The 17,963-nt window shown below is 56.0% G+C and overlaps 1 protein-coding gene across 1 annotated transcript in view; it reads left to right on the top strand.

The window, feature by feature from the left end:
- Positions 1-17,963, top strand: part of PRPF6 (pre-mRNA processing factor 6) — a 34,768-nt gene that overhangs the window by 16,167 nt on the left and 638 nt on the right. The window contains exons 10-20 of the mRNA XM_082856907.1: positions 529-647; positions 1,553-1,771; positions 6,454-6,576; positions 9,236-9,357; positions 10,854-10,992; positions 12,546-12,665; positions 12,914-13,090; positions 13,458-13,591; positions 14,213-14,304; positions 15,801-15,915; positions 17,800-17,926. Coding sequence (XP_082713033.1) covers positions 529-647; positions 1,553-1,771; positions 6,454-6,576; positions 9,236-9,357; positions 10,854-10,992; positions 12,546-12,665; positions 12,914-13,090; positions 13,458-13,591; positions 14,213-14,304; positions 15,801-15,915; positions 17,800-17,926 — 1,487 coding nt within the window. The remainder of the gene's footprint in view (positions 1-528; positions 648-1,552; positions 1,772-6,453; positions 6,577-9,235; positions 9,358-10,853; positions 10,993-12,545; positions 12,666-12,913; positions 13,091-13,457; positions 13,592-14,212; positions 14,305-15,800; positions 15,916-17,799; positions 17,927-17,963) is intronic.

Below are 17,963 nucleotides of genomic sequence, written 5' to 3' on the forward strand. Positions count from 1 at the left end.
TGTCATAGCTTCTCCTGGGAGCTGGTCCCCCTTTCCTGCTGTCACTCGTGTGAACTGAGGCCCCGAGGCTGCCGGTGTGGTGCAGCACCTGGTGCCTTTGCGCTCGTGCTCCTTGGGGTCCAGGGAGGAGCCCTCGCTCTGCCGTCCTGGGCAGATGCGGATCCCAGAGTCGTTGGTGCTTTGTGTCCCCGTGACTTCCGCACACTCACTCACACGCGGCCTACTCGGCTGGCCCTCCTGGGCAGCGGGTGCCTGGTCTGCGCTGCCTCATTTTCTCATGTTGATTTTCAAGTGTGAGTGGGTGTGAGACGATGCACAGCCTTCTCTGCCACCCTTGCTTGCTGATTCGGGACGTCTGCACTGGTCTCTTTGGTGTCTGTCCAGACCTGTGGGACCCATGTGAAGTCCCGGCATGTCACCCAGGGCAGAGACCATCTGGACTTGCTGGCAGCAGCATCCTCTGTGACACAGTATCTTGCTTTCACTTCCGTTTTTCTGTGATCTGCTTTCTTATTTGACCTTTCCCAGCCCTTGAGCACGTTCCAAACTCAGTTCGCTTGTGGAAGGCGGCCGTGGAGCTGGAAGAGCCCGAAGATGCTAGAATCATGCTTAGCCGAGCCGTGGAGTGCTGCCCCACCAGCGTGGAGGTGAGTGTCCGCCCTGCAGAGGCCTGGGCCCGAGGTCAGTCTGCAGGAGTGCTGCCCCACCAGCGTGGAGGTGAGTCCCCGCCCTGCAGAGGCCTGGGCCCGAGGCCACTGTCTGCAGGAGGTGTCACCTGGGCCTTGAGCTCACTGAGGTCCAGCGCCAGGCGGCACAGTGACCATATGCTCCTGCAGGAACCGCAGAGCAGAATCTAGCTCGGCCCCGACCCCATGGGAGCTCCGCGCGGAGCTCTGTGCTTCAGGGCCCGGCCTCCTAGTTCAGCTCGGAGTTTGCCAGTGGGACCTGGAGGGTGACAGAAAAGACTGGTATGTCTTTCTGCCGGCCCAGCGGGAGGTTGGCTGTGCCTCAGAGCTACTTGGATTTCTTTAGTTTTAAATTTTCTTGTTCACAGCGTTTTGTGAAGTGACTTTTAGTCTTGATTTCATGATGTCCAGTCTGTCTTTAATTATCCTAAGGGGTGTTGTGAAATTCTCCAAACAAAATTAATCTTAATTTATTTACATAAAAATAAATAGAGCCCATACACATTTTTGGTGATAAACTGTTGCATAATCAAAACCTGGGGTGTGAGAACTCCAGACAGCTGAACACCGTGTCCTTTCAGTTTGCGAAGGTGACAGTCACACCCTGCTCACCTTCTGTCCTAATGCCGTGTACCTTTAACCAGCGTTTGGAACACGGGGCTGAGAACCCGTCAACTATTCATGTTAACCACGTCACTAAGTAAGTCAGAAGCATAACCAAACAGCTTTCAGATGAGGTAGAAAATGCCGCCGCACACGTTCCTTGGCCCTGTTTAAAATGGTCCTTGAAAACTTGTACAAAGGATTTTGTGCAAGGGCTGTGGCCTGTGGAGGGTCCACCTGACCTGGCGGGTCTCTCCGTGCAGCTCTGGCTCGCCCTGGCCAGGCTAGAGACCTACGAAAATGCCCGCAAGGTCTTAAATAAGGCCCGGGAGAACATCCCTACGGACCGGCACATCTGGATCACGGCCGCCAAGCTGGAGGAGGCCAATGGGAACACGCAGATGGTGGAGAAGATCATCGACCGGGCCATCACCTCCCTGCGGGCCAACGGCGTGGAGATCAACCGCGAGCAGTGGATCCAGGTGAGGTTGGCAGGTGCCACGGTGTCCACTTTAAACACGGACGCCCTCCTGCTCGTCAGAGTCCCTTGGAGGGTGGGGACATCGGGGTGGCACCTGAGAGGCCCGTCCTCACGCTGGCAGGCACAGCAGGCACAGGGGTGGCTTCTCCTTATGTGATCACCTCGTGGCTTTTTATGGAGGTGCAAGCCTGAGTGCATCTAGGGGGAAACTTCAGTGTCCCGATGCTTGGAGATTTAAAGATTTTAAGTGTCCCGATTTAAAGGAGAGTGAGCCTTAGAGCTTCTGTCTCTCAGGTCCCCGTCTTTAACTTCTGTAGATCGTGGCCAGCGAGGTCTTTGAAAGCACTCTAACCCGCCGCCAGGCCACAGCTGCCCTCTCCGGCCTCGTCCTGCCCCTTTGCTTCACCCACCGCCCTCAGCCTCGGACGGCAGCCCCAGCCCCCTGCCGCCTCCCTTCTCGCGCCCCTGCCGCCTCCCTTCTCGCGCCCCTGCCGCCGCGGTGCTGCTTGCCCGCCTCCCAGTGGCTCCAGCCGGTGCACCGGAGCTGCTCCAGCATCACCTTCCTCCCGAGGAGGTGGCGATGGATCAGTACCTCTGTTCTCTTCCCTTCCTGTGTTTGGGCAATGTTTTAAAATCTCAGGTGCAAGGCCTCATGTGTATCTCTAAAATCGACCCATCTAGATTCAGCTCCTTTATTTATTTAGTGTTGTTTAACCATTTTTGACATTCTCATTCCTTTGTGTGGATCCCGGTTTCCAGCTGGTGTCATCTTCCTTCTGCCTGACGGACTTTTTTGAACATTTCTTTCAGTGCAGGCCTGATGGTCAGTTCTTCCAGTTTTTAAATGTCTGGAAACAGTCTTTATTTCTTCCCTGCTTTTGAAAGATATTTCCTCTGGGTGTAGAATTCTAGGTTGACAGTTTTTTCTTTCAGTGTTTTAAAGACACTGTTCCTGCCTAGGTTGTTCCCAGCGAGACACCTGCTGTCATCTTTGCTCCTCTGTACGTACTTTTTTTAAAAATTAAATTAAAAATTCTTTTAATTTCTAAATTAAAAGATTTCTGTCTGCTTTTAAGATGTTTTTCTGTATCGTGGGTTTTGAGCAGTTTGATTGTCATCTGACTTGGTGGTTTTCACGTTTCTTGTGTGTAGAGTTCGTTCAGTACCTTGGATCTGTGGATTTATAGATTTTATCGGATTTGGAGAATTTGTGTCCCCGGTTTCTTCAACTCATTCTCTTTCAGGCACAATTACCTGCTCATTAGGCTACTTGAAGCTGTCTTCCAGCTCATGGTGATCTATTCATTTTTTAAGTTATTCTTTCTGTTTCATTTTTTAACAGTTTGTTAAGCTATAATTAACTGTCCATAAAATTTATCCATTTAAAGTGGGTAATTCAGTGGGTTTTAATATAGTGGGTTATTTATCTTTTTATTGTTTATTATCTATTATTGAGTTGTAAGAATTTTTTGTATATATTTTGTATACAAGTCATTTGTCAGGTAATTGTATTGCTTATAGCACAAATGTTTTTGATATAGTCCAATTTATTTATTTCTTTTGTTACTTATGCTTTAGGTATCATATCAAAGAAACCTTCCTGACCTGAGGTTATGAAGATTACTCCTGTGTTTTTTAAGATTTTTATTTTTTAGTGCTTACATTTAGGTCCGTGTCTCTGCCTTAACAGAGTTGAACTTCACGCTTTTACAAGTGCGTGTCCCGTTGTCCCGGCGCCACTAGATCTTCCCCTGTTGAGTAGTCCTGGCCGTGCTGTGGAGAACCAGCTGGTCATAAATGTAAAGGTTTACTTCTGGAATCTCAGTCCTGCTCCGTTCGGCTGTATGTCTGGGTTTGTGCCAGCACCACACTGTGCTGCTTCCTGTGGCCTTGAGAGGAGGCGGCTTTGTGAGTCCTCCTACTTTGCTCTTTACAGATTGTTTCGGCTGTGCTTGGTTCCTTGTGTTTTCATATGAATTTTAGGGTCAACTTGTCAGATCCTACAAAACAGCCAGGTCACCTGGGCGGACTGTTGCCATCCTAACGGTAGTAACTCTTCCAGTCAGTGAACGTGGGGTGTCTTTCCAGTTATTTAGAGGGTTTTTTTTGTTTTTTTTTTTGTGGTACGTGGGCCTCTCACTGTTGTGGCCTCTCCCGTTGCGGAGCACAGGCTCCGGACGCGCAGGTTCAGCGGCCATGGCTCACGGGCCCAGCCGCTCCGCAGCATGTGGGATCTTCCCTGACCGGGGCACGAACCCGTGTCCCCTGCATCGGCAGGTGGACTCTCAACCACTGCGCCACCAGGGAAGCCCCATTTATTTAGTTTTTAAAAAATTTTTTGAGTAATGTTTTAGTGTACTAATATTACACTTATTTTATGTAATCTAAAGTACTTTTTTATTTTTAATGCTGTCATAAATAGAATTTTTTCTTGCTTTCATTTTTAGGTTGTCCGTTGTTAGTGTGTAGTAATACAATTGATTTTTAAATATTGATCTTATGTCCTGTGACCTTGCTGAAATCATTTATCAAATTGTAATAGTTCAGCAGATTCTTTAGGATTTTTTATGTATAGGATTATACCGTCTGTAAATACAGTTTTACTTCCTCTTTTCCAGCACGGTGCCTTTTATTTTCCGTCTGCCTGCCCGGCTAGAAGAGCAGTGGTGAGGCCCCCACCTCTGGTCATGGAGCTGGGGGACGTCTAGTCTTTCCTGTGGGTGTGGTGTGAGCTCATACTCCCTCTGCTCTGGTCGGTTACAGAGATGCTCTTTTTTCTCTCAGTATCGTCTTGGATAACTTCTGTTGCTTTGTCCTCAGGTTTCGCTAATCTTCTGTAACGTCTAATCTGCTGTTCATGTCATCGAGGACGTTTTTCATCTTAGATCTTGGCAGTTTTCACTTCTAGGAATTTTGATCTTTTTAAAAACCTTCTATCACGTCTTTCATGTTGCCATATAACACTCGAACACGTGGACTGTGATTATCATAATAGTCTTAGTGCCCTTGTCTGCTCCTTCTAACACTGGGTCCCTTTGGGGTTGACTTTGGTAGACACTGAGTATCTTCTTCATCATGAACCGTCCTGCCCAGTTGCCTTGCATGCCTGATAGCGTTTGCTTTGCTGCGGGCGCTGTGCCTTTTCCCTTGTTGGGTGCCAGATGCTTTTGGGCCGCCGTGAGCATTCTGGGCTTCGATGTTGAGTGTGGTTCTGTTATTGGAAACGTTCTGACCCCGTGGGTCTTGCCTCGACACTTGCTGGGTGTGGGGCAGTTTGGGACTCACTCTCCTGTGGAGGTGACCTCTGGGTGTTGTGCTCAGTGCCGTGTATCTCCTGGGGGTCTCCGCTCTGGCCAGTGGGAACAGGCGCTGTTCCTGGACCCAGCTGTGCTCCGAGGACCACTCCCACTGATCCTTTTGGACGGTTTTTCCAGCCCGCCTGTGCTGGGTTGTGCTCGGTGGAGAGCACGGGGGGCCCCTCTGTAGAGTGGGTACCCGGGGCTGCCTCCTTGTGTGGCTCTCCTCTCCCATGCCTGGTGCTGCGTGCTCTGCCCTCCGTGCTCTTCTGGGGCGCTGAGCTCTGCCCCTTGGCTGTGGGCCAGCCTGTGCCCTCTGCTGAGCCTTTGCCCTTGGCTCTCCTCTGCCTGGGATGCCTTTCTGATGCTTATTACCATGCCCGAGGGGCTCAGGCGAGGGCTGCTGTGCTGTGCTCCTCTCACAGCCAGGGAAGCCAGGCTCGGCGTGTCCAGCCAGCCTGGAGTCTCTGGGTGATGGCATCGGCAGGGTGCTTCCTACTCCTTTAGCTGTTGCAGACAGCACTACAGAAGCGTCCTGGCGCATCCGTCGTTTTGAACGACTGGGAGTATGTTCCTTAAAAGGTGTTGCTGGGTCAGCCTGTGTGAGTTTTGTTTTGATAGGGAGCTTGAAGCTGCCCGCGGTAGAGGTCGTCGCTGTGTCCATCCTCAGCCGCACGCATGTACCTCTGTCCCCACCTTTGCCCGCATACTTCGATGTCGTCGGTCTGACATGTGTAAACGCGCGTCCCTCTCTGCATTGCTAGTCCTTCCCACCGGCTGTGCAGGAGGCTTCAGTGGCACTCGGTGTCTCGTCTCTGGAACCACGACGGTCTTCTCTCTGCCTGTCCTGAGAGCTGCTGTCCTGAAGTCCAGTGCTTTTCTGCTGGTCAGCCCGCGCCCCCTGCCTGCCGGAACGCCCGGGTGGCTGGTCCCTCCCCAGGTTTCTGTCTCACCTTCCGTGTGCCGGGCTCCTTCCCGCAGTCAGGTCTGCCTCTTTGGGTTAGAGTGGCTCTTCCTTTTGTCCATTTCAAATCTGGATCCCAGGCCGACAGTACGAGTGTGAGGGACCTCATCTTTTACCCCCAAGTGCTTTGGAACTTTCTTTGCATAGCAACCCCTTATGGCCACTGAGTTGCCTACTCTAGTACTTTGTACACAGTAGGTGCTTATGCGATGTCTGTTAAGTGGGTAGGTCAGGGATTTGTGGAGTACTCACCTGCTGGATGTCAGGGAAGGGTGAGCACAGTCAGCGGGCAGTGGCAGGGCCACGAGGGCGTCAGAACCCTTGGAGCTCACCACCTGCAGCCCGCTCCGTCCGGGCACTGCGTCCACATGTCAGGCTTCTGCAGCTCTGGGTGGCAAGTTCAGTTCTGTGTCCCTCTTTCAGGATGCCGAGGAGTGTGACAAGGCTGGGAGTGTGGCCACCTGCCAGGCGGTCATGCGTGCCGTGATCGGGATTGGCATTGAGGAGGAAGACCGGAAGCACACGTGGATGGAAGATGCTGACAGCGTGAGTGTGGCCGCGTGGGCCTGGAGTCTGTGTTTGTGGGGAGCTGTTCTGCTTTGGGAATCTTTCTGATCTGCTGGTTTTTATCTTATTTTATTTACTTAATTCATTTTTGGCTGCGTTGGGTCTTCGTTGTTGCATGCAGGCTTTCTCTAGTTGCAGCAAGTGGGGGCTGCTCTTTGTTGGGGTGTGCGGGCTTCTCATTGCAGTGGCTTCTCTTGTTGTGGAGCACAGGCTCAGTAATTGTGGCTCGCGGGCTCTATAGAGTGCAGACTCAGTAGTTGTGTCGCACGGGCTCTAGAGCGCAGGCTCAGTAGTTGTGGCACATGGGCTTAGTTGCTCCACGGTCCATGGGATCTTCCTGTGCCAGGGCTCGAACACATGTCCCCTGCATTGGCAGGCGGATTCTTAATCACTGTGCCACCAGGGAAGTCCCTGATTTTTAAACGTAAGTTGCAACTGTAAGGAGTACAGTTTTCTGTTAGTCTGCTGCAGAGCTAGAATTTGAGCGCTTGCTAAGCTGGACCTGGAATCCATCTCCCAAACCTTCCCAGCTATTCACCCCTGACCTCTGGACCGTCCCTACCTCTGGTCTTTGCTGTAACCTGTGCTTCAGAAAACATTTGCACATGAAGCTCTTGTCCCCTCTGAAATGATTTCCTTGGAGTGGTGTTCCAGAGAAGAGATGATGAGTTCAAGATCAATAAAAACATTTGAAGCTTTTAATACCTTAAATGTGGCCCTCTCTTTTTAATAGCCTCTTCCCAGCCCCCGCCCCTGCCCGCTGTGTTGGATCTTCCTTGCTGCGCACGGGCTTTTCTCTGGTTGCGGTGAGCGGGGCTACTCTTCGTTGCGGTGCGCGGGCTTCTCACTGCAGTGGCCTCTCGTTGCGGAGCACGGGCTCTAGGCGCACGGGCTCAGTAGTTGTGGCACATGGGTTCAGTAGTTGTGGCTCGCAGGCTCAGTAGTTGTGGCGCACGGGCTTAGTTGCTCTGCGGCATGCGGGATCTTCCCAGACCAGGGCTCAAACCCGTGTCCCCTGCATTGGCAGGTGGATTCTTAACCACCGCACCACCAGGGAAGCCCAATAGCCTTTGATTTAAAGATAACTTTAGACTTACAGAAAAGTTGCAAAACTGTAAGAGGAATTCTTTTACACCCTACACCTAGATTCCCCCAGATTTACCCATTTCACCACGTTTGCTTTTGTGTTCTCCACTCGTGCACACACTTGCACACACATGCCCCTTATTTTCCCTGAACTGTTTGAGAGTACATTGCACATGTGGTGGCCCTTTCCCTCTAAACATTTCAGTGTGTGTTTCTTTAAAAGGGGACCTTCTCTTACGCAACCACAGCATAGCTGTCAAGCTCAGGAGATCAGTGCTGATGTAGGACTACGATGTAATCTGAGGCCTTACTCACATTTCACCAGCTGGCTCACTGAGTTCCTTTTGGCAAAAGGAAAAACCCAACTCTGTTCTGGTTGAGGAGCTGCCCAGGGTCATACCCACAGGTCTCCGTGGCCCCGAGAGTTCGGGGGAGGGCTTTGGTCTGTCGTTTTTCATGAGTGTGACTTTTCTGAGGGTACAGGCCCCTTGGTTTGGTGTCCACGCTGTGTCCTCGCGGCCGGGCTCTGATCTTCGTAGGAGTCTGTCCTTCTGGGTCGGTGGGGGCACATCCTCTGAGCAGCTCAGGCGGTGCCCGCCAGGCCCCTCCCCTGGAAGGCTGCTGTGGCCCTTTGTAACTAGTGAGTATTTCGTGGGAAGACACTGAGACTGTGTAAACATGCCGTTGCTCTCCAAACTTTGACCTACGAGTTTGCGGGTCCATTAAGGATGCTTTTGGCTCCTGTCAGTTATTACTGTGGGATCTGTCAGGTGCTGGTTTTCTAGATATCGTGGCTTCTGCGTTTGACAAGAGTTGATCAGCTGGACTCCTGCAGGGCAGAGCTTTTCTTTCTCCCTTGTTCGTGGGGGCGCTCTCCTGCCCCTCCAGTCCCTGGATGCAGGCCGTGGCCGCTGTCTGCATGGAACTCACGTGGTGTCACACGTGTGACCCGGGTGCCTCGTGAGCAGTAGAGTCTCCAGTGCCAACCATCGTGGCCTCAAGGCTTTTTGTTACATGACATTTCAGACAGGAAGTGTGAAGACTGACCTCGCAGGCGCCACGGCCTCTGCCGTGGGAAGAGCCCAGCTCCCTCTGGGTGTCGGGCCCTTTTGTTCTGAGTGTGGACTTGAACTCTGTGCTTCCCCCCGCTTTCCTCATCGCCCTTGAGAACACGGGGGCCTCGGCGGGCATCACCCTGCAGACAGATGACAGACTGGGCGCAGTAACTCTGGAGCCCTTTCAGACCTCCTTCCGTCTCTCTGTCGTCTCTTCACTTGGGCTGGAGCAGGCAGCTGTCCTCGGCGCTCTGTGAGCTGCGGGAGGAGCGGAAGCCCTGGTGCCCACGAGCGTGGGGCTCTCCAGGGCTCACCCCCGAGATGGGCTGCCTGCCCAGCCCCCAGGCCCTGCGCGACTGTCGTGTGGTCCCATGGGGCCACGGAAGCCCCAGGGTCTTTGTAACTGGCCTACAGGGCTCGGGTCAGGAGTCACAGAGTGGGTACCCGTTCTGGGTCGGTGCCGAGCCGCCCTGTTCATGGCCCTCTTTCTGCCCTAGTGTGTAGCCCACAGCGCCCTGGAGTGTGCCCGAGCCATCTACGCCTACGCCCTGCAGGTCTTCCCCAGCAAGAAGAGTGTGTGGCTGCGGGCCGCGTACTTTGAGAAGAACCACGGCACCAGGTACGTGGCAGGCCCGCCGCCCTGCGCCGGCTTTAGGCCTCTCGTCCCCGTGGGTGGGCCAGGGCCTTGTTCGAGGTCCAGCCTCTGCGGCGAGGGGCGGAAGCTCTTGGGCTTTTCAGCCAGGCTGTCTTTCTGGCACCTTCTGTGCTAGCGTTGCTGCTGTTGTATAGTGCCAAGGCACGGAGGGGCCCATCTGCCCAAGTGCCTGCAGCTGAGCCAGGGGCACTGGTGGTTTGAGGGGTCCCTGGGGCAGGGCTGGAGCCCGAAGTCCCACGTCTGTGGGGCTCTGGCCCGGCAGCGCGGGCGGTGCGGCATCTGGCCCGGCAGGCCTGCTTTTCATTTCAGCTGCATTTGGGTTCGGGCTGGTTTTGTGCTCCGAGGAGGTCCTTGACAGTTTTCTTTAATTGTCCTCTTTAATTGAAAAAACCTTTCGGGTCTGCCTTATTGGCTGTAACTGCTGATTAAATTAGATGTTGCAACGTCTGCAGTTAGGTGGGCAGCCTCTGCCTGGGTCCTCTGCTGCGTCCTCTCTGCTTGGGCCTCCTGGTCCCACCTGGGCTGCAGCTGGGAGCACGGAGGCCCTGTTGCTTTTCTTTTGTCTCATCGATCAGTCTTGGGCTTTGCTGCTGAAGTTCCCGGTCCCACTGGCTGCTGTGTGTTTTGCAGTTAACTCCTCTGGGGGCATTTTGAAATGACCCTGCCGGTTCACCCTGTACAAGTTCACCCGGACAGTCCTGTCTAGAGCAGGGCTGCTCCCGGGGGTCTTGATCCCTGGGTTCAGGGGCAGTTCCCCTCCCCTGGCTCTGGTGTCCTTGGCGGGGTGAGGGGGCCAAGTGCTTCAGACCTGGGGGTGTTGGTTCCGGTGTCGAGCTTCATGCCACGCAGACGATTCTGTGCGCTCACTCGGTCTTGCTGCCGAGCCCCGGGGAGGTCGTCTGTGCCAGGGGTATTACAGGGGTGGTGGGCTGTGCAGGGGTTGGGGGCTTCACACCTGAAACCCAGGCTTCTTGCTTGATGGTGACCTAAAATAACTTTCTTCCAATAAGACAGTTTCTCTGGATGCCGGAGAGTAGACTCGGGTCGTAATCTTTATCGGCGGATCTGTGGTTAGAGATGAAAAGGCCCCCGGCCCCCAGACCGCAAAGTTATCACGCCTCCAGGACACACAGCTGTAAAAGGCTCTCTGGAGAGGTTCCATCAGACTCTGCTGTTTGAACAATGCATTGCTTTGTCGCACCCTCTTCCGTAGTTGACTTTCGAGCCTTTATGGAGAGAAAAGGTTTCCCCACTCGCTCCCCATCGTAAAAGTCCGGTAGATCATTGACAGCGTGGGGCTTTGAAGCGCCAACTGTCTTTTCAGTGCCTCGGCTTGACTGAGAGCGACCTGCGTTCTCATTGGCAGCATGGGGCTTTGAAGCGCTAACTGTCTTTTCAGTGCCCCGGCTTGACTGAGAGCGACCTGCGTTCTCTGGTGGTGACCAGCCCCTGTCTTTCAGGGAGTCCCTGGAGGCCCTGCTGCAGCGGGCCGTGGCCCACTGTCCCAAAGCAGAGGTGCTGTGGCTCATGGGCGCCAAGTCCAAGTGGCTGGCCGGGGACGTGCCCGCCGCGAGGAGCATCCTGGCTCTGGCCTTCCAGGTGGGTGAGGGGTGGGCCTTGGCCTGAGGGCTCCAGGGTCCCGTGCCCTCCTCAAGCCCCGCCCCCTCGTCGACAGGAGCTGACCCTAGAGGGGCCGAGCATGGTCAGGCCGCGTGGGACTTGGGCTGCTCTGTGGGCAGTGGGGCCCTGAGGGGCGCTGAGAGGAGGAAAAATGGCCCAGACGATGGACACCTACCTCTCATTTGCCGCCACTCAGTCTGACCCCGGGCTAAGTGTTCCACAACACAGACTCAGGGAGACGGGAGGGACAGGGCAGCAGCCGGAGCACCATGTCCCCACACGAGGGCACGGCGACAGCCACTTTCCTACGTGAACATTAGGGTGTCCAGTCCCCGCCTGAGGAAGGCCTGTGCCCCGTGCCCGAGCATAGGTGCTTGCATTGGGGTCCCACGTGGGCCACGTGGCGTGGCCCGTCGGCGGGTGGAGTTGAGTTCAGACAGCCGCGCCTAGCCGGGCTCACTGTGGCTGATGCCGTGAGCTGTGCATTTCTCTTGCCCTTTTTAGTGTTTTGTTTTTTTTTTCTTTTTCTTTTTCTTTTTTGGCTGCGCCACATGGCATGTGGGATCTTAGTTTCCTGATCAGGGATCGAACCCTCATCCCCTGCGTTGGAAGCGCAGAGTCTTAACCACTGGACCACCAGGGCAGTCCCCGTGCATTTTTCTTAGGACCTGATTTTTATTGTCACGTGTAACATCCTAATACTTTATGACAACAGGGGTGTTAGTCAGTGGTTTGCAGCATGCTTTTTTTATAAACTAGAGAGTCTACGTCACTGTGTTGTCACCCAGGCTGGCATAATAAAGTCTGTCCTTCCCTGAGTAAACACGTGCAGGGGCCGGGCTTGGGTCTCCCTTCTGCTCTCAGCTGTCGTCTGGGTGCCCAGTGTGGAGGACACTCCTCCTCTCACAGTGGTCCCGGTGCTCTCCCGCCACTGCCTGGGCAGTGCTGCCTGTCCCTGCCCCTCTTCTCCTTAGCTGCCACCGGTGTTGGGGGGGCTTCTCAGGTTGGGGACGTGGTCAGGCTGAGTGTGGCCAGCAGCTGGCTGTGCTTTCAGGAGGCTGGAGGGCACCACCCACGTGTCTGCTGGACTCTGGGTTGTACGTGACCCAGTCCTGACCCCGGAGCCCTCTCCGCGCCGTCCGTGATGTCCCGGGCATCCTTCCGTCCTATCCACGTTGACACACTGGGACGGCCAGTTCCTCATTGCTAGGCTTGGGAAAGAGCAGGGTTGGGTGGGCGGATCCACGCGGGTGGGACGTGAGCGACGGCGTCAGCAGGCAGAGGGTGGCAGTTGGCACCACGGCCCCAGTGCCATGGAGGCTGCACGTCTGTGGCAGTGAGACAGGCTGGCCTGTTTGTGAGGAAGTCGGTGTCCTGGGGCTGGACTCTGCTCCGTTCCCCGTTAGCCCAGGACATGCCTGGATTAGACGTCCTGCTGCCAGAGTGAGGCCCGGTCTGGCTCCCAGGCGGCCTGCCTTTGATTAGGGTACCCTCGCCCTGCTCGCTGCTGATGCTGCGTGCTTGCCCCGCAGGCTAACCCCAACAGCGAGGAGATCTGGCTGGCAGCTGTGAAGCTGGAGTCCGAGAACAACGAATACGAGCGGGCCCGCAGGCTGCTGGCCAAGGCCCGGAGCAGCGCGCCCACCGCCCGGGTAAGCAGAGCCGTCCCGCCCGCCACGTGCGGGGACCGCCGCGCCCCGCACCCCGCCTGAGGCCATGGTACTCGGAGCTCATTTGTTCACTCTTGGCTTTAAAACGCATTCATGTGTGTAGCCCTAGCTTGTCCCAAAAGATAAGAGACAGCGTTCGGGGCGAGCTCTCGGTCAGGCGAGCGCCAGGAAGGTGCCGGCCCAGCCCAGGCCCAGCACCAGAGCCGGGCTGAGGCCGTCTGACCCCTCAGGTGTTCATGAAGTCTGTGAAGCTGGAGTGGGTGCTGGGGAACATCGCGGCTGCGCAGGAGCTGTGCGAGGAGGCCCTGAAGCACTACGAGGACTTCCCCAAGCTCTGGATGATGAAGGGCCAGGTCGAGGAGCAGGAGGAGCTTGTGGACAAGGCCCGGGAGGCCTACAGCCAGGGGGTGAGCCAGGTGCCCTCTCCCCGGGCGGGCGCCGGGCTCGGAGGGGCTGTGGGCTCGGGGCAGGCCCGTCCCCTAACCTGGTCCCGGCGTCTGCCCCCCACCAAGCCGTGCACGCTGCACTCAGCGGAGTACGGTTTACGGCCCACGTAAGGCACAGCTGCTGTTGACACCCACAGCGTGCTCATGAACACACACCCCGTGCACGTGTGCACAGTTCAGCCGTGCATGTAGACACACGCCTGGGCGTGAAGCGGCTGGGTCTCTGGGGGCAAAGGTGGCCCTCACTCCCGGCTCGAGGAGCCACCACGGCTGTTACAGGCCCCCAGATGCCAGCTGAGCCCTCTCCCACTTGTGTCTGTGGCTGCAGTTGAAGAAATGTCCCCACTCCACACCCCTGTGGCTTTTGCTCTCCCGGCTGGAGGAGAAGGTTGGGCAGCTGACCCGAGCTCGGGCCATTCTGGAGAAGTCTCGCCTGAAGAACCCGAAGAACCCCGGCCTGTGGTGAGTCCCTGCGCCGCTCGCCACGAGCCAGCCTCGCTCACACGCAGGCCGAGGACTTGGTGCAGCATTTCCAGCTCAGGCTCTGTGGGAAGGTCCCAGCCGTGAGGAGTCCTGTCTCAGCCGTGGGAGGGTTCAGACGGGCCTGAAGGTAGTTTGACACAGTGTAGCTTGTGTTCAGATTAAGGGTTCCCCAGGAGAGCCAGGGCATCGGGAGTGGATGACGCCGAGAGAGTGGACTCCACAGAAGAGGTGATATCTGGGAAAGGCCTTGAGGGATGAATAGGAGTTTGCCGGGTGAAGAATATGCATAGGAGGCTGTGCACACAGAGATGCAGCGTGCGCCTTCAGGGTGTCAGCTCAATGAGGTGCCCCAGCAGCCGTCAGCAGGCCTGTCTGTCTTCATCCTGGCCGTCTTCATTCGCACCTCGATGACATCAGAATCCCAGGTGTCGCCTACTGCGGCGGCTTGAGGGTGCGGGTCACCAGCATCTCCCTCCTCTGGTAGATGAGCCGCTGGGCAGAGTAGGGAAATCCAGCCCCTGCAGCTCCCCAGGACCTTCCGCTTGTCATCGGGCTGCCAGTGGACAGCACTCGACCCCCGCCTCGGGCCTCTCTCTGCAGGCTGGAGTCTGTGCGGCTGGAGTACCGTGCGGGGCTGAAGAACATCGCCAGCACGCTCATGGCCAAGGCGCTGCAGGAGTGCCCCAACTCCGGTGAGCACCCCGCTCCCAGGCTGCAGACAGGGGCGTCAGGTTCAGACAGGCAAAACTACATCTGTTACACTCGGTCATTTAGACGGCTGAACTCAGGCCTCAGCGTGAGGAGTTTGACCTCGTGTTCTGAGGGGCTACCTTTTTTTTTATATATATAATTTAGTTTTTAACTATTTCATCTCAAGTCTGTAAGTTAGTGCACGTGCAGTATAAACGAATTTGGAGCAGAAAAGGGGACATGAAAATCACCTGTAAGCCCAGTACTTGGAAATCATTGCTTTTAGCTTGTTTGTATTTTTACAACTTGTATTATTGCACAAAATCAAAGTCACACTGTGCGTTTGGTTTTGTGCCTTTTTTTTTTTTGGCTGTGTTGGGTCTTCGTTGCCGCACGTGGGCTTCCTCTAGTTGCGGCGAGCGGGAGCTACTCTTCCTTGTGGTGCGCGGGCTTCTCATCGCGGTGGCATCACTTGTTGCGGAGCACGGGCTCTAGGCGCGCGGGCTTCAGTGGTTGTGGCTCGTGGGCTCTAGAGTGCAGGCTCAGTAGTTGTGTCACCCGGGCTTAGTTGCTCTGCAGCATGTGGGATCTTCCTGGACCAGGGCTCAAACCCGTGTCCCCTGCATTGGCAGGTGGGTTCTTAACCACTGCGCCACCAGGCAGGGAAGCCCCGTGCCTTTTTTTATTTTTATTTTATTTTATTTTTTTTTTAAGAATCAATCCCTTCTGTCTCTAAGGTATTTTATTCAATATCTCTCCTAAAGTTTCTGTTACGTGTGTAATTTTTTTTTTTTTGCGGTACGTGGGCCTCTCACTGTTGTGGCCTCTCCCGTTGTGGAGCACAGGCTCTGGACGCGCAGGCTCAGCGGCCATGACTCACGGGCCCAGCCGCTCCGCGGCATGTGGGATCTTCCTGGACCGGGGCACGAACCCGTGTTCCCTGCATCGGCAGGCAGACTCTCAACCACTGCGCCACCAGGGAAGCCCCCCCGTGCCTTTCTTTAAAGCTGAAAATTTTGTGAGAATTTTTCATTATTGAATTCTTAAGAACGCACAGTTTTTAGTGGCATCGTAGAATTACCTGCGTGTATGTCAGAAATACACCACTCACTGGGGGTCAGTTTGCAGGCTGCTATCAATCCCAGGTTGTCTTTCTGCCTGAATCTTTAGTAGCACTTTTGGTTATTTTGTTACAATAAATTCTCAGCTGTGAAGTCACTGAGGCCCTGGGAGTGAACCCTTGGAAGTTGTTGGGACTTCCAGCCTAGCCGCCTCCAGGATGTTGTCCCATCCGTGCCAGTGGGGCCCTGTGGCTCCAGGTGGGCAGTGGGGCAGGCAGCACAGGCGGCCTCTGCTCTTCTGCCCGAGCAGACGTGAGCGGCCATGCGGGAGGTGCAGCTGTGGACACCCTCAGTCTTCGAAGGCTGCCCTTGGGCAGCCTGCGTGTGGACGGGCACATCTGAAAGCTGAGGCAGACGTCTGTGTGTCTGGATTTCAGGGGTCCTGTGGTCTGAAGCCGTCTTCCTGGAGGCGAGGCCCCAGCGAAAGACCAAGAGCGTGGATGCCCTGAAGAGGTGTGAGCACGACCCCCACGTGCTCCTGGCTGTGGCCAAGTAAGTAGGTGTCCTCGTGGCGGTGCTGAGCCCCTCACTGGTCCCTGGAGCAGGGCGGGCTCCCCTGGTCCGCGGCCTCCACAGCTCCATGTCCGAGCGCATCTCTGGGCAGAGGCCCCCTGGACATGGGCTACCTGGATGGCCTGGGTCGTCCTGGACCCCGACCCTCTGTCCTGGTTCTTTCCTGTGGCTCTGCTCTCTCTGTCTCCACTACTCTTCAGTTTATCCCTACGCGGGCCTTGGGTTGCAGGACAGACAGGCCTGCTGACGCTGGGCCACATGGAATTTAGGTTACAAGCGAACCTTCTTTTGTTCAGAGGGCTGTAAGCAAGACAGTTGTTTCCATTGCGTTAGGGCCAGAAAGCAGACCCTTTGACCCTGTGATCCCGGGAACAATCCAGGGCCCGTTGGTCAGGCCGTCAGTGTGCCTGGGGGTGTGGAGGCCGCCTCCCAGCCTCCAGGGCAAGAGGAGGTGAGCAGTCGACCTCCCGCTGCAAGCTCCTGCAGGGTGCTGGGTCCCGGGCTCCCTGGGGAGGCATGGAGGGCCTTCAGAACCTCCTGGCCCTGCAGGGTCTCTGCTCCCTTCTAGAAGGAGGACGATGGACAGCCTGAGAGGAGCAGCCTGAGTACCCGGCCGGGGTTGGGTGTGGCCAGGCTAGGAGGGCTCTTTGGGCTCTCCCCTGGGCCAGGGGGTGTGTGGGGCCCAGGAGCTCCTGTGCGCTGTTGCTGCCCCGGCAGGAGCCTGGCCCACCTGCTTGCTCAGCTCCTGCCAGCACCTCCTCCGTGGGGCCGAGGGCACTGCGCGCGGGCCTTCCCTCGGGCCCCTGAGGCGCAGCCTGGGCCCCCGCCACCTGGGAGGCTCCCGCCCTTCCGCCTTCGACTCCACTCCGATAGGGCTGCCATAAAACCTCATAAAAGGCTTTGTAAGGTAAACAGGTCCCTCCTTGCTGTTCCCAGGCGGGTGCTCTGTGTGCTGCTATCTGAGTTTGTGCTCTTTAAATCACAGTTTATCTAACATTAGCAATTAAGGATACCACAAGGCTTAAAAAACAATCAAGCTATCCGAGCAGGACATTATTCCACTTTGTAGCTGAGAGCAGCCCGAACAGCTGCCTGGAGGGTGCGTGGTGCACGTCTGCTCGGGTGCTTCTGGCTGCGGAGCTGGGTGGGGGGTGGAAGCCACCCGGAGGCCCCGGTGGGCGGCTGTCAGAGTGCCCACCGCGCCTCCCCGCTGGCCTGCCCTCCCCTCGCTGGCATGTCGGCAAGGCTCCCTGGGCCCCTGACTTGGTTTCTGACGCTGTGGATCCTCTCCTGGGCCTAGTTTTCAGGTTGTCTGCTGGTGTAGCCCAGGTTCTCAGTGTTGGCTTGGGTTCCTGCTGGAGCTGCCTGGTAGGGCAGAACGTTCCAGAAGGTGAATATGGAGGAGCAGGCAGAAACTTCAGTTCACTTTCCCTAATCAGAGCCTTGATTTAATTTCTGTCAGGTTTATTACTTTCATCTCCCTGTATTTTACTCAAAGGAAAATAATTTAAGGGAGTTTGAAGTTCTTGCTCTGTGGGTGGTTTTTTAAGAAATGCTTTGGTTAGACACTTGAAGGAGGGTTTCAGGTTAGTCACCTGGAGTGGTTTCCGGGTGGTCAGGACTGATTCCTCGGCACCCCTGTGGGAAGCCCAAGCTCTCCAGGGAGAGGACAAGACCAGCAGCGCCTGAGCCAGGCTCTGTGCCACTGTGGCTGCCTGTGGCAGGTCACTAGACTGACTGGGCTCATGGTCCAGCGCACCCGGGAGCGGGCTGTGGCCCGAGGAGGCCAGGGCCAGCCCCAGAGTGCCCCCCAGCGCCGTCCCCTGGCCGCTCACTCGGTCCCGCCCTGCTGCTTCCCCCCAGGCTGTTCTGGAGCGAGCGGAAGATCACCAAGGCCCGGGAGTGGTTCCACCGCACCGTGAAGATCGACTCGGACCTGGGGGATGCCTGGGCCTTCTTCTACAAGTTCGAGCTGCAGCACGGCACAGAGGTGAGGCACCTGCCGCCCGCTGCCCCCGCCCCACCTG

This window comes from Leucopleurus acutus, assembly GCF_964270905.1.
Source record: "Leucopleurus acutus genome assembly, chromosome: 16".
In the NCBI taxonomy this organism is placed as follows: Eukaryota; Metazoa; Chordata; class Mammalia; order Artiodactyla; family Delphinidae; genus Leucopleurus; species Leucopleurus acutus.